General features: G+C 46.8%; 2 protein-coding genes and 1 pseudogene across 2 annotated transcripts in view; 1 reads left to right on the top strand and 2 right to left on the bottom strand.

Annotated features, from left to right (window-relative positions):
- SPG11 (SPG11 vesicle trafficking associated, spatacsin) overlaps positions 1-509 on the bottom strand; it is a 95,829-nt gene extending 95,320 nt beyond the window's left edge. Inside the window, exon 1 of the mRNA XM_044230048.1 lies at positions 242-509. Coding sequence (XP_044085983.1) covers positions 242-495 — 254 coding nt within the window. The 5' untranslated portion in view covers positions 496-509. The remainder of the gene's footprint in view (positions 1-241) is intronic.
- Positions 510-2,530: 2,021 nt separating this feature from the next.
- On the bottom strand, positions 2,531-11,197 carry PATL2 (PAT1 homolog 2). The gene is made up of 14 exons (XM_044230719.1): positions 11,155-11,197; positions 10,153-10,379; positions 9,163-9,243; positions 8,346-8,488; positions 7,755-7,832; positions 7,404-7,545; positions 6,002-6,122; positions 5,805-5,902; positions 5,319-5,372; positions 5,090-5,220; positions 4,788-4,947; positions 4,189-4,329; positions 3,268-3,365; positions 2,531-2,684 (listed from the first exon to the last, which is right to left on the bottom strand). The coding sequence occupies exons 1-14, from the start codon at positions 11,195-11,197 to the stop codon at positions 2,531-2,533; spliced, it is 1,671 nt and encodes a 556-aa protein (XP_044086654.1).
- A 4,016-nt stretch (positions 11,198-15,213) lies between these two features.
- On the top strand, positions 15,214-15,344 carry LOC122894831 (annotated as a pseudogene).
- Positions 15,345-15,557: the final 213 nt, after the last annotated feature.

Genomic DNA, 15,557 nt, shown 5'->3' with positions numbered 1-15,557 from the left:
GGACCTGCTCCGGGTGCACGGCCAGCAGAGGAGTTGGATGCCTTATCTGCGCCCCGGTACAGGGAAGCGAGGGTGGGGCTGCAAAGCTAGGAAAAGGTTCCGAGAAGGAACCCAGATCGCATCTGAGCTGTTTCCCGCGATTGTCATTCCTCTCCCGCTACCTCCACGCGGGGAGCACTGGGGCCAGCCGCCTAAGGTTCCGGACTCTTCCACCACTGCCCAGCACTCCCGCAGCACTTACTGCCGAAAGGGGCCATTAAGGCAGCTGGCACCCCCGCTCCGGCCGCCCGGCGCCAAGGAAAGCACTTGCAGGCTGCCTGCAGCTGTTAGGCTCCCCAGAACCTCCTGCTCTCTGTGCAACTGCGCCCGGCATCCCAGGCGCCTCGTTGCCTCCACAGGGACTGGCACCAACAGCATAGGTAGAACCCGCTCCATGGCTTTAGCGCTGCAGGTGCCGCAAGCGGCAGCTTCCCCCGCCGCCTTTTCTGTAGCCATTTTGACTCGGCTACTTCTTCCGGTCACCTGAGTGCAGCTGCGTCCTGGGCATGCGCCGTGTAGCCCACCCGATCGCTGCCGCGTGACTCTCCCAGGGGCAGCTGAGCTGTCTCCGCCTTTTGCAATCCTGGGCTTTGGCGGCTGGCGCCAATTCCTCCAGCAAAGTTACAACTGCCTTTGCTTCAAGCCTGTTTACTTAACTATCTTAAACGAGTTAAACTCCAAATTTAGCAGCCTCAGGCAAGCTGGAGCAGCTTTACTCACTCTGTGGCATTACCCCCTGCCTTCTTCCTCTAAATGCTTACCCTTTATTAGAACCCGTTTCCCGCCTCTCTACTTTTTCTTTACCTATTGTGCTTTACCTATTTCCGTTAACAGGCCCTGGGTGGTACCATGTCTTTGGTAGTGTGGACCCATCCATCCTAAGAGAATGAGCCTGAATGCCAAAGTCAAATAATATGTCTTGTAGAGGGCAGGGAAACAGGGTAGTTAAGGAAAGGTGTGGATAGAGTTCCTAATTAATTACTAGTCTTCCCAAGGAAGCATGATCCAAGGCCTCCAGCAGAGCTGAAGAGGAGGGGGGCCGGGGTGAGGAGACGGAGGAGGAGTTTGGGAAGTTCTAATAAACATCAGTATTTTTCTTAACACATTCTTTTCCACAATCAGCTAGGGCCACACAGGTAACCAGTAGGCCAGACCCTCCGCTTGTGCTTTGATTCACATCCTCTTGTTCTAGGACTTTGTAAAATTCTCTTTTTTCCTGCATACATTTCTCTCCCCTTTATTGGGGTGCCTTATCATGTGAACATGCTATAACGTCATGCTCAAAAGAATTCCTCCCTCAAACTATACCAACCACTACTGTTAAATTTTGCTTTCCCTTTAGAAAATTTTTACTTGACTCTTATTAAAAACCCCCATCCCCCTTTTCTCCCTTAACAGCTTTGTGCTCACTAGTGCCTCTACAGGGAGTACTTTCAGCTTAAATGCAACTGCTATTGACAGGCCTTCCTGGACTATTACCCTCCGGTTATTCCCCACCCAGTTATGTTTTCATCAAGGTATTTATCACTACCTGATGTTTGCCATCAGTACCTGTCTAACCAGAATGAAAGCTTCAGAAGAACAGGGAGTTTTCACTGCTCACTGTTCTCCTACCACCTAAAACAGTGCCTGGTTCATAAAAGGGACTCCAGGGATTGATGAATACGTGACCTCGTTTGTCAACTTAAACCAAACATTTCATATCCCAAGGGAGATATTTATAGCCAACCCTATTAGCTTAGCTACTGGATTAAAAAAAAAAAAAAAGTCAGCAGAGAAGGAATTTCCAAGGTCATATTGTTAGACATAACAAGGCCTTATCCCTTTTATTAAGGACGTGTTGGAGGCATTCATACATAAGAAAATGGTTTTCATTATACCTCCTAACTTATGACAAATTTCAACACATCATTCTATTATCTCTTTAATTAAACCTTATTGTGTCATGAGTTTTAGGCATATCATTCAGGTTTTTAAGGAGAACATAAGGAAATGTTCTGGGTGAGATCCTCCAATATATCAAGGCATAAAAAAATGTCCTCAGACTCTCTGGATCCCTGTAGACCTAGCCCATACTGCTAGTGTCTGATGATTAAATTTTCCCACATATATGTATTTCAGAACTGGATCAGTAGACCCAAGCAAGCCTACAAAGAGAACAGATTCTTAACAGTAAACAATTCTATTTTCTAAAGCATTCGTGTGATTTGATTACTATCTCTTTCCAGCAGCCGGTAAATTCTGAGAACAGAAATGACCTTCATGTAGCTTAGCATGATCAATGAGCAAAGGATCTGGGAATAAATTAAAAGGTTTGGCTGAAGAAATGGGCTTCAGGACCCTAACCCAGACAGACGGATTACTGGGTAAATGCTAAAGTGTCTAGAACTACTTCTAAATACAAGTTATCCTCCATATTCTTGGCTTAAAAGAAATGACATAACCTATACAGGGCTTGAACAAGGGGCTATAACCTCATTTCTACCATCACTTATTCCATCCTAGCTTCTAGGTGCTGTACCAAGGGTTTGTCCACATGGTGACAGAACAGAGGAAGAAGGTTGCTGGGGAAGGCTAGGGGTTCTGCTAGAGATGCTGTTGGCATCTGGGCTATCTCCCAGGCAATCAGAACCACCATGTCAGTCCTGGAGGGCAGAGAAGATGGAACAACATCAGAGTCTTCATATTTATGCAGGAAGTAGACTCAAGGCCAAGGTTCCAAATTATTTTTCCACCACTACCACTATCAACCTCTGTGCTTGTAACAGTTAAGAGAACACTTGCATACTTTGCATGTGTCAGGCAATGCTTAGTGCTTTACATATCCTCCTTCTTAAGAACTCTGACTATCATCATTATCCCTAAATCTGTAGTTTATAGATGTAACAAGTAACAAGTAACAAGCTTAGAGATGGGAAGTAACATGTCTGAAAGTTGCAATGCTGCTGACAAAGGCAGAATTCCAACTTAGGTCTGTTTGACTCTAAAGCTTGTCCCCTTAATCATTGTTCTACTGCCTTCCATGGGAAACCAACACTCTAGGACACTAGAAAAGAAAGAAGGAAAAACAGATGAGAAGGGAGAACAGCTATAACTCTGATATTTTTCTCTTCTCTGTCCAACTTCCTCCCAATACTTGAATATACCACTCAGGTAATAGCTCACCAGGTTCAGCCTATACATCCCAGGGATACTTAAATAGCATTTACAAGGCCTTTAAGATCTTACCAAGCTCTATGATCACTGCTGGGCTCCTCAAGGGAGGACTCTAGGGACACCAGCTGCTCCCCATGACTTAGCAGGGCATAGAGCAAAGATATTCCAAACTGCAAGAGATACAGTAGGCAAGGTTAAAAAGAGTTCACAAGAGGCATTCTGTGCTTTCTTGGCTCTGCTATTTCCCCCAAAAAAGGGGGGGGCAGGTTCACATGTAAAAGTGCAGTTCAACACTTGTGAAACCGATTTTACAATGGCTGGCCAAAGAACTCTCAGACCTTTTGAAGGATATCGCTGCTCTGAACTTTCCAAAAGATCCTTGTGGAGAGTTGATTACATGCACACTTGTGGGTTTTACTGTCAGCAGTCAGTCTATAGATCAGGAACAGACTCAGGAATCTGATGCAGGTAGTTTATGGACCCCACTAAAGCAGCAATTCTTTAGACAAAGATTTGCACAGAGGAGTTCACAAAATAATCCATTAGGGCATTAAAAGATACCAACTTTCACATCTAGAGTCTCTGCATTTAAAATTTTCTATCTTGTATTTATTACGCACTTAGTGTAATGTGACATGTATAGGACTTCTAGACTAGCACATGGGTGATAGGGTTCAGAGCTTTTTACTAAGAGGGATACACCATCAAAAAAGTTTGGTGACCTCTGTTCTAGAGGTCCCTATCAGCACCGTCCTCAGGGAGCTTGTTAGAAAAGCAAATGGATGGGCCACACCCCAGGTCTACTAAATGAGACTCTCTGGGGGTGAGACCTAGGAACTGGTGTTTGGTAAGCTCTCCAGGTGATCCTAGAGCTCACTGACAGGGAGAAGCACTACAGAGAAGAGGGAGAGGTAATACTCTGTTACTTAGTCCTTGCCAGTGATACCACCTGGAGGCCATCTATGGAAAGAGCAAAGCCTCCCACTGTGTTACCTGGTTCTGAAGTATCAGAGTGACCGGCCTCTCTGAGGAGCCAGGTGGAAACAGCATTAGACCCTGAAGTCCTTGGAGGAGTTCATGGAAGGTCAAGTGACTGATACATTTTCCCAGGGGTTTGAATAACATTTGTAGAGCCTGCAAAAAGGTCAGTAAGTATCTCTCTCAGTCTCCACTACCACTTTACCTCCTCCTACTTTGCCTGTATTCCCTTTCCTGGTCGGGTTACTTACTACCCAGGTCCTTCCAACCACTATTAAGTGATCCTCCAATACCCATTTATCTAGGATGTCTTCCCTAAGAAGGGTAGATATGGGGCTTAACACTTCACAGGGAGTCCTTATCTTCTCAAACCTCCACAGCCCACTCACACCTGTGCAACCGCATGTCTGTGTTTTTTGGTCATTGCACTCAAGATGATCATTTGTTCCTGTAGTAGTTGGTTCTATAACCTCCTCAACCAAGGGGGGCAGGTTTGGCACCTCTCCCTGCCCAGCACTCTCTGGGGCATCTCTGGGGATGGGGGAGAGGAGGAAGAAGAAGGATCTCTAACCCATGCGCAAAACCATCCTCTTCTCTCCTCAATGCCACAGTACCTGATCAGCTACATCCCTCCTGACTAGGAGAGGCAAATAATGGGTGATCGCCAGAAGAAGGCTAACAGCTCGATCCTGGGGCAGGAGAGGGAGCAGCCTTGCCACTAGAGCTTTCCCCTTCCTCACGGAGAGCACCTGCAGGAAGCCATCTGCTGCCTCCCTACATGTGAGAAAGGAAGACATTTTCAGGGCTCTGCATAGAGGGCTCTGGCTTCATGCCAAAAAGGAGGGGCAGAAGGAAAGCCCTTGGGTTTGCTTATCTTTCCCCTGCTGGGCTGGAGGTGTGAGCCTCCCACACTCACTCCAGAGTATTCTGCTCTGGGGTCCTTAAGGCTTGGAAGAGATTGTCAATCTGGTTGTTCCGTTGTTCAGAGGAGCAGGGCTGCGGCAGCCCGTCCTTCTGGCCCTCTATCTCCAGCAACTGAAGAAACATCTGGGAATTCAAAGGTGGGAAAAGAAGAGGTCAATTTGAGAAATATCCCATTCCCAAGGGTAAATGAAGAACTCATTCTTAAGGAGTTGCTATCTCACCTTTTCAATCCGGGCCAACACTTGAAGCCTCTGACTGCTTGCAGCTCCTGTCTCCTAGGAGAGAGTCCCAGGCCATCAGCCACACCTTCAGAGCCACAGCCCAGGCTAGACATAGAGCTGGAAAAGCTAACACCAAGTCTCACCACACTTCTTTCTCACTCTTAAGTCACAATCTGACCTCAAGCATGAGAGTGCCCCTGTCCTTTCTCCAAAACAAGGGAGATTTAAAAAAAAAAAAAAAAAAAAAAGGTTATGGGAGGAATGCCTGGGTGGCTCAGTCAGTTAAAGTTAAGTGTCTGCCATCAACTCAGGTCATGATCCCAGGGTCCTGATATCAAGTACGACATCAGGCTCCTTGCTCAGCAGGGAGCCTGCTTCTGTCTTTCCTTGCTGCTTTCCCCTGCTTGTGCATTCTCTCTCTCCAACAAATAAATAGATAAAATCTTAAAAAAAAAAAAAAAGGTTGTTGGAAGATAGCACTTCTACCTGATCTTGAGATCCATGGGGTACAGCATCAATAGCTCGGCGAGGGCTAAAACACGTTGATACAGCTACTTGGCCCAGGGAACCCTCAATTCGAACCACTGCACAAAAAGGAGTCAGGAGAAGCATATTCCCCTTCCCTTTCCACCCTCCATTACCCAGATGTCCATCCCAACCCAGCAGGTCAGCCCTGGTCCTACCTGACTCATAAGCCTCTGCCTTCTGAATGTAGGGTGTTACCAGCTTGAGTGATTCAAACTTGCTCCTTCGCCCAAGTAGTTCTTCATCTGTCTGCTTTTTCTCTAGTTTCTGATAATATTCCTGAGTGTCCATGGAATAGAAAAATGTATCTTCATCTTCTGAACTTAGAATTAAAGTTCTCAAGTGCAACCTCTCAATACACCCTTTCTTACTGCATTCATTCCAGACAGGATCCTGGCCCCTTGGGACCTCCTGCCAACCACTCTGAAGCATCTTGAGTACCCTGAGCCTCATGACATCTGGCTTGGGGTCTCCGTACTGAGGACTTCAAGAGCTAGACACCACCACTAGATCTGATGAAAAGGCAGAGAGCCACGTGGAGAGCCAGCAAGCAAACCCGTATCAGCATCTGTAACCTTCCTGCATTCTTTCTTCCTCGGATATATACTGCACACCTTTCCTTCACCCTCCCCTTCTAGTTTTGTGATCCTACCTCTGTTTTCCAAAAAATCAGTTATCTGATGGCACCAAGACCATCAGCAGTTTGTAGTACAGTGAGAATACTATCAATTGGCCAGTAGCTGACACCACTCCAGGCCAGTTTTAGGCTTCCAAAGAATGGCTCAGCAGCTCTAATGTCTTCTTAAGGAAATCTGTAAAATCCCAAGCTAAAAAAAGCCACGGACCATGAGGCAAACAAGGATTTGAATAAAGCTCTTTCGTTTAGGAGCAGTGCTAAAAAAGCAAGAGATAAAAAATACTTTGCTTTCAGTGATCCAGGCAGAAAAAGTTTTTAAAGCATGGTGGAAAGAAAGGAAGAAATTAGTCTAAATAGGAAGGAGATAAAGCCCCCTACCTTAGTAGGAGGCTTACGGAGGTTGAGAACAAAGTCGAACACAGCTCAGATAACCCAAAAAACCATAAGCAAAGCTTGCCTCATAAGCAAAAGGAAGACAGGGAGCAGAGGGTAAGGAGTTAATATGTCTGCTGGCATTTATTCAAGTCAACAAGTCGAATCCCATGGTTCATAAAGTTCATGTGTTTTATATCTTTAAAAAAAGCAAAAAGTCGGTGAACATTTATAACAAGATATTTCTAAGACCCACAGAAGTATACAAAAGTGGAAAAGTCCATATTTCAAGGCTGAATAAGGGCAATTCTTGGCAAAGGATGAAGACAAAACCTTGGGGTTTGGGGAATAGTAAATAATCCCATTTGTCTGAAGTGCAGGAGAATAGAGGGGAAGGATCTTGAGATATGGCCCCTATTCTGTAGTGACTGCCTCTCCCACCTGACTGGACATGGCCCTCTAAGAGCTAGAGAAACGATCCAAGAGGACCCATGGAGTCCAGGCCTGTCGGATGCCAAGGTCAGAGGCTGAGAGGAGCTGCTGGGGCTCACCTGATAGTAGTAGTCATCCAGGTGGGGGTTCTCACTCTGCAGCTGAACCATCTGTACTTTAATCACCCAGTCCTTCTCCTTTCGGGTCATGAGGTTAACATAGGGGTCTGGCTGCTGAGACCAAGTCTTCTTGGCTGGGGCACTTCAAGCCAGAAAGGAACATTCCTTTAGACCTACCCACCCTCCCACAGCTTCCCAAGGAGTGGTGAGCAGGGAGGGATGGAACAGAGTACAGGAGGTAGGCAACACGGGGAGAATCTTACTTGTGCAGGAACTCTGGGTGGGGGGGGAAGGGGGATACCCAGCATGCAAATGAGCTGCCCTCAACCCTGCTGCTCTTCTAGGCTTTACCTTGGTGTTCGACTGTATTGCTGCAGCTGCAGAATCCGTTGGTGCTGAGGGTGGAGCTGGGTCAGGTGGCTAGGCAGACTTAGAAAGAAACTTGGACTGGGTCAAAGAAAGCACTCGGCTCCCTACCCTTCCATCCAGTTAGTCTCTAGGAAGCTCAGGGGAACATCAAAGGCAACCCCACCCGCCCGCGTGCCTCCCCAAAGTCAGCCACACGAAACCACACAACCCTGGCTCGGCAGGGCTCACATTCCCCTCCAGGAGCTATTTTCCTGCAGTTGTGCTGCAGGAAATGTTGACACAGTAGAAACTCATTTGGCCTAGTCATTGGGAGTTCTGAGTCCTAATCTCAGTTCTGCCTTGCCAGCTAACCTCAGGTAAGTCCTCTTTAGTCCCCCGGCCCTCCACTTCCTCCTCTGTGAGGGAGAAGGGATGGGACTCCACTGCACACTTCTAAGACGAGGTTTCTATGGGTGTTTTTCTGTGGCAGCTGGTAGGTAGCCCCATCCCTCCTCAGCCACTACGTCCTGATCACTCCAGAGAAGAGCTCAGTCTGGGGGAGATGCTGGAGTGCCCAGCACCCTGAGCCAGTACCTGAAACTAGGGAGCCAGGAGGTTGGCAGGCTGCAGAAGAGAGCCGGGTCTAGCGAGAGAAGTTGAGGTCCAAAGTGCCGTGCTGGAGAGCTGGCCCTGGGAAAGGTAGTCCAGAAAGGAACTGGAGAGAGGTAGTCCAGCGTCTGAGAATGAAATTTAGAGGTCTGGGAAAAGGGAGGCTCGACCAACAGAATCTGCTCCTGTTGCCTTTTCTCACCTGCCTTTTCTCCCACAAGAACCTCACCCAACAGAGTTTGTCACCTCCTAGGGATCAGCTCTTTAGTCCCTGACAATGTGGGGGCATGTGCCTTTCCAGTCTGGTGAGTCAACACCTCTCTCTGCCTCTCTCCTCCCTGTGATGGTCATTTATTCAGGCTCTTATCCTTCAGCCCCTGGGGCAATGCTTGTCTGCCTCTTTTTGGACTCATCTGAAGCCTTCCTCAGAGCTGCAATGGTCATCTCATTCTCTCTGCAGGATTTCCTGCAACTCCTCTGGCCTAGGTCATGTTCTCAGGACACAGTTCATTTGAGGGCAGCTGCTCTTTCTAGCCCTCTGCTCCATGCTGCTCATCTGCTGAAACGTAGGGAGATGGAAGTAGGGCTCTGATTTGTCCTTTTCATATGGACGGCCAGTTGTCCCAGGACCACCGCTGTCATTTACCAAGCTACTCTACATTATGGGTATCTCCCATCTCCCACACCTCACTTGGGCTGTTTCATCGCCAGAACAAGGTCAAGGGCAGACTAAGGAACACTCCACATGCTCTTTCTCCCCATGCTATTACTTTGACACAGGATGGAGATTGGAGGGACTCACCTGCCACAGAAAGTGCAAGGAAGCAGGGGACATGCCCAGCACACCAGAGGCCTTGATTCCAGAGGAGCTGAGAAGGCCTCTCTGGAATGGGAGGGAAGCAAACAGGCTTGAATGAGCCCCTGAAGTGTCTTCTATAGTTATCAGTGTCTGTTGGGTATGGAGTGCAGGAAGGCCAGTCACTTCCAATATCCAAGACAGTAGTGGTCTGGCCCTCCCTTGCAGTCAAAAATCAACTGGGTCAGGACCTCTGCTTCCTCTGAGGAGAAGCAGCAGCAAGACTGGTATCTCAGGAAAAGGTTGAGGGAGACTCTGAGTGATTTCATTTCTTTAGGGTTATTTATCTGCTTATCTATTTATTTATTTATTTATTTGACACAGGGAGAGATCAAACACAAGCAGGGGGTGTGGCAGGCAGAGGGAGAGGGAGAAGCAGCCTCCCTGCCAAGCAGGGAGCCTGCGTGACAGATGTGGGGCTCAATCCCAGGACCCTGGAATCAAGATCTGAGCCCAAGGCAGACACTTGACCGACTGAGTCACCCAAGTGCCCCATGATTTCATTTCTTTATAGGAATCTTTGTCGCTCTCCACTGGTTGCGGGAATCTAAGAGAATAAATACCAGGAATGAACTGCTGAGATACAGGGGCCCAGGGCCAAGGATGACTCACCTTCAGCACCAGGAGTTCAACCAGCACCTGTGGGCTGTGCACGACCCTGATACTACCTGGTTTTTAAGGTGAAGACAGCATCAGAAACTAAGTGAGAGATAGGAAGAAACAGAGAGGAAGGAGAGAGTCTCTACTCAGGTTTAAGCCTGAAATAGGAAATGTTAACCCAGAACCTATCTAGGCAGGTGGGGAGGCCATTTTGTCATGGCCAAATGGTTAAGGCAAGGGCTAGAAAGCAGTAGAGAAGAGAAGGATATTTAGCACTGTCTGTGAGCTGCAGAGAGTTCTGGCCGACTGTCCCCCCACTCCCTCCTGCCCCGGTACCTGGGTGTTGTGGATAGCACTGAGGACAGCTGGATCCCCGAGGTCATGCTCTTCCTCCTCCTCCACCTCTTCCTCCTCCTCCAGCTCTGGGGCTAGATCTGGGTCCAGATTCTCCTCTTCCTCCTCCTCTTGCTCTTCCTCCTCATCCAAATGGGAGGCAGACACCAGTTCCTCCTCAGGAGCTGAGGAACTACAGGACTTGCTTGGGTCTTGGTTTAAGTAGGGGCCTGACAAGGGACGCAGGTGTGAGGAATCTCGTCTAGAGAGGCTCTTCTCAGGAACACTTCTGTTCATAAGTCATCTCCAGCACCACCTTCAAACAGTTCCCCACCTTGTTACCCCTGACCCCCACCCCACCCCCCGACTGGAGCAAATGGAAGCCAACAGATGCCAAACACCTTTGTCTTCCACATCTCTTCAATTACCTCATTAGTTAGCACCCCAGGTTGCTCTACCTGCTCTCCCCCACCTAACAGCTCCTCTCAGTGCCTCCTTAGCCAATCAAGTGCCAGATTCGGCACTCACTGCAATTAAAGCCTACTGTGCTCCAGATACTTTACACAGTGCTCTGCTCTGAGCAGTCCTGCAAGGCTTGTAGTGATCATTTCCCCATGAAGGGGGTAAAATAGCGCCTAGAAAAGTGACCTCAGGGCGCCTGTGTGGCTCAGTGGGTTGAGCCTCTGCCTTTGGCTTGGGTCGTGATCTCAGGGTCCTGGGATCAAGCCCCACATCAGGCTCTCTGCTCAGCAGGGAACCTGCTTTCCTCTCTCTCTCTGCCTGCATCTCTGCCTACTTGTGATCTCTGTGTGTCAAATAAATAAATAAAATCTTTTAAAAAGAAAAGTGACCTCAGTCCCCTATGTGATGTAGTCAGCAAGTTGAAGAGTTTGGAAGTCACTCCTAATAATAATGCCCAGGTCCACATCCGTCCACTGAACCATACCAGCAAGTCTCTGCACCCCAAGGCTTTTCATCCAGATTCCACACCCTAATGAACAGTACCTTCAAGGCATTTCATCTTTGCAGGCTGGCAGACTTCCGCCATGTCTCCTTCCTCTGGTAAGAAAACACTGTTTGTCTCTGGAAGGTAAACCTGAGACAGGGGAAAAATCAGAGTCAGCCTCTTCCTCAGTAAGGATGGCATGGCACCCTAAAACAGCCATGCTCTCCCCCTACCAAAGTTGCCAGAGGAGTATTAGCCCAGGGTCTCAAGGAGTAGGACCTTGGGCTCTCAGACTTCCCTAAGCGTCAGCCTCTGCCCTCACCCCGCAGCTGCAGGGAGCTGTCCTGCCAAGGGACAGAAATGAAGAACAGAGCTGGCAGCTGGAGAAGCACTTCCACACAGATACACATGGCCCCCTCAACAAGAGCTGCCTTGTTGCCAACACCCACCGCCTGACTGCTGCTGTCCTTTCTGCTTAGTTTAGTTATGGCAGCCTAGGCCAGGGCTGATTTGCTGCCCCTGGCTTTAAGAGTCCCAGCCCGTCCCCTGCTGCCCCCTTAAAGGGCCAGCATCCCCCAACCACTGCGTCTTGATAGAAACATGAGAATATAATCTAACAATAAAGACAACTCTTAAAAGGGTAAGAGAAATAAACTGCACTTTTTACCCCCCAAGTTTGTGGGTACAGTTTATGGGGATTGATATTTGGGAGCAGTTGTTTTTGGCTGTTATCCACACCTTTCCTAGGAGATTTATGAAGTTATGTTCCTTTCCATCGCTAGGTTTTGCTCCACCACAATTGGATAGGAAAGCTCTAGGCGATCCTGAGATTTGCCCGCAACCAAGATCTCAGCATGTGGGCAGAGCACCTGGGGGTGCTTGCCCTTCATGGGGTCCCAGGACTTAGGTCTGCCACCCAGCTCTAACTGAGGATGGACCCCTGTGAATTTAGAAGACAGAAGACAGATCTTCAAGGCTAAAACACTTTTGCATGAGGTACACAGACAATCTTATACCTTCTTGGCTACTCTAATGGAAAACTGGTTCAAAAGCTCGAAAGCGAAAAGAAAACAAGACAACAACAAAGGCGAGAACATGGGTACAGATGGTAGGCAAAACCCCAAGACCCTCCTGAGCCTCAGCTAACCCCTGAGTGATCCTGGGTTCTGTGCCCACATCCTGTGTGTAAATGAAACCCACATGACTTTGTAGAATTTCAGAATAAAAATTAAAATGAAGCTAATTTCTCTACATCAAAAATGCTAGTTAGGGCCCTATCGTCATGGTTATAGGATTGTGGTTCTTGGTACCTTTAAAGAAAAATTTTGTTCAAAAGAATTGCTGTACATCAGAATGAGATGAGTGAGGGAGGAAATTAGCTTAAATTTAAGGTACTAAAAAACTTTTCAAATATCTGAGTTGGGTTCAGATTTTTTTTGGTAATGTCATTCAGCTGTTAAGAATTTCCTAACAGCTCACCAAGAACCAAACGGTGAATTTCAGTGTTTCAGAAGGGATTTATGAGGCTGTTGGAGAGACAAGGTCTTAGGAAGGGCCACTTGGGGCATTCACAACCTAACTATATCAGGCTGTGCTCATTCTTAGAAACAAAATACCTTTCTTGCTTTTGTTTCTCATTTTTTTTAAAGATTTTATTTATTTATTAGACAGACAGAGATCACAAGCTGGCAGAGAGGCAGGTGGGGGGTGGGGGAAGCTGGCTCCCCACTGAGCAGAGAGCCCGATGTGGGCTCTGTCCCAGGACCCTGAGATCATGACCTGAGCCGAAGGCAGAGGCTTAACCCCCTGAGCCACCCAGGTGCCCTTTGTTTCTCATTTTAACTGCCCTTTATCTCTCACATACCAATGAACCACATTTCTCCACTTCCTCCACTCACATCGTTCCTTCAACCATTGCTTTCTGGCTTTTGGCTCCATCACAGTGAAGGCACCAGGGAACAGATGAACAATTCCATGCGCTCCTTAACCCTTTCTACGGACAGTTGACAATTTTTCAGCTGCATGTTAGTACTCTGCAAACATACAAGGCCACTCTCCTACCCTCACTTTTACCCAGATGCCACCCCTAAAACTTCTTGGATTAAAACAAATCTGGAACTACCATTACCCATCACCCCTCAGAAACTATTCACAGTTACCAACGATTTCTTAACTGTAAGTGCAAAAGACATTTCAGTCCTTAACTTAATTCAAGTCTCTACAGCAGTTAACACTGTTGCCCATGCTCTCCTCACATCTCTGTTCTCCTGCAGCTTCCCATCACTTTACTCTCCTAGCTCTTCTTGTACTTCTTGGGTCATCTTTCTTTGGCCTAGTTCTTACTCTCCTCATCGTCCTCCAAATATCCTCTTCTTCATGCCTCTTCTCTTTCCCCTCTATGTTGAATATTCTTAATTTGACAGTCCTCTGAAATTGTGTATGCTTGTGTGATCATTAAGGGGCATTTTTCTAGAGAGACAGTCCAGAGGTTTCATCACATTCTCAAAGGGATCAAGAATCCCTCCCAAAATTAAGCCCTCTGTACCTTGGTATCCCTGGACAATCTCACCCTCTCACATCTTCCTACTTAGCCCATGCGGATGATTTCCAAGTTTCGTCATCAGATCTGACACCTTCCAATTAAGCACCTCAGTGGTTTTTATCTCCTATCCATTATAGAAGGCATAAGATCCTTAAAATCTGCCTCTCCAGGGGCGCCTGGGTGGCTCAGTGGGTTGAGCCTCTGCCTTCAGCTCAGGTCATGATCTCAGGGTCCTGGGATCGAGCCCTGCATTGGGCTCTCTGCTGAGCGGGGAGTCTGCTACCCCTTCTCTCTCTCTGCCTGCCTCTCTGCCTACTTGTGATCTCTCTTTCTCTCTCTCTCTCTGTCAAATAAATAAATAAAATCTTAAAAAAAAAATCTGCCTCTCCAGCCTCCAGTCCTCAAGATCCCTGCCTTCTAGTTCTAGGTCAGAACAGTGGCTACATTTGGCTCTGTGGGGAGGGAAGAATTCTGATGCAGCCCTCTCTCATAATCAGTGTGCACTAGGATGACTCTCTCTGGCCTAGGGGCCTCTCTCCTTTGCTCTGGGAGTTGTATTCAACTGTTGATCAAGGCAGCTTCCTGTCCCAGTTCTTTCTTTTCAGTGATATTAAATGTGTGTCTTAGCAAGTAATATGCTCTTCACTGGATCTCACAAGCAAAACAAATTTGCAGAGAAGTTATTTTAATTGGAGGGGGATTTCAGATGCTTTATTAAATTGTCTTATTCTAACTTTCTAAATATCTGAATGGGGCAGGGTGAAGACTTAACTCAGGCTTCACTTCCTCCAGGAAGCATTCTCAAATATCATCTTCCCTTCCAGGCTAGATGAGGTGCCCATCTTAGGGGTACTCATTGGTCCTTACACTATTTTCTCATTGTAACTGCCACTGACTTGTAATTCTATTCTGCATTTGTCACCCTCATTTAAGAACGGATAGATGTCTTCTTCATCTTTGTGCTTCCTGCACTTAACACAGTATCTGCAACAGAGCAGGTTCTCAGTAATATTAACTGAGCTGAACTGAAATGAAAAAAAGCAGTCCTTCCCCTTAAAGACTCCCTCGGATAGAGTTTCTAGCGTGCCACCTGGGTGTGTCCTACTCCAGCCCACTCTTCACATTGTTCCCAAGAAATGTCATTCTAGAAAAAAAAAACCCAAAACACCTACGACAGAAATCATAAAAGAAAAAAAAAACCATAAAAGACAAAGATTTCACTAAAAAAGTAAAAACTTCTATATTAAAGACACATTTATCCCAGTATAAATTCTTATAGAGCAGGGCTTTAAATATTTTTTTAAAAAATTAAACTTCAAAAAAACTCAAAGAAAGTGTTAAAAATGTTTTACATTAAAAAAATGTAAAGTAGAGGGGTGCCTGGGTGGCTCAGTGGTTTAAGCCTCTGCCTTCAGCTCGGGTCATGATCTCAGGGTCCTGGGATCGAGCCCCGCATCGGGCTCTCTGCTCAGCAGGGAGCCTGCTTCCCCCTCTCTCTCTGCCTGCCTCTCTGCCTACTTGTGATCTCTCTCTATCAAATAAATAAATAAAAATCTTTTAAAAAAATGTAAAGTAGAGCTTTGCACAGTGGCAGTATCGTAGCCAATGAGGTTTATCTGAGGCGTGATTATTGCTAATTGAAAAAAATGTAAAGTAGAGACGGTGCTTCTAACCATGATCCCAAATTCATGAGCTATGATAAGTGACTGATAAATTTGCCTACATGAAAAGGTAAGGTTCCCAAATAGCAAACTAAACAAAAGAAAACAAGAAACCATTAAAGGAACAAAATAACTTTACTTTGATCTGGCAATCTGAAATTTACCTTTTGAATCTACTTAAAAGAACTTTTAGATGAAGATTCTTTTCATTGTTTCTGAAGATTTTGAGGGCTTGGGAAAAGAGATACTTAGGTCCAGA

The sequence above is a fragment of the Neovison vison genome, chromosome 13 (assembly GCF_020171115.1).
Source record: "Neovison vison isolate M4711 chromosome 13, ASM_NN_V1, whole genome shotgun sequence".
NCBI classification, from domain to species: Eukaryota; Metazoa; Chordata; class Mammalia; order Carnivora; family Mustelidae; genus Neogale; species Neogale vison.
The sequence above is the reverse complement of the archived record's forward strand: the minus strand, read 5'-3'. Positions and strand labels throughout refer to the sequence as shown.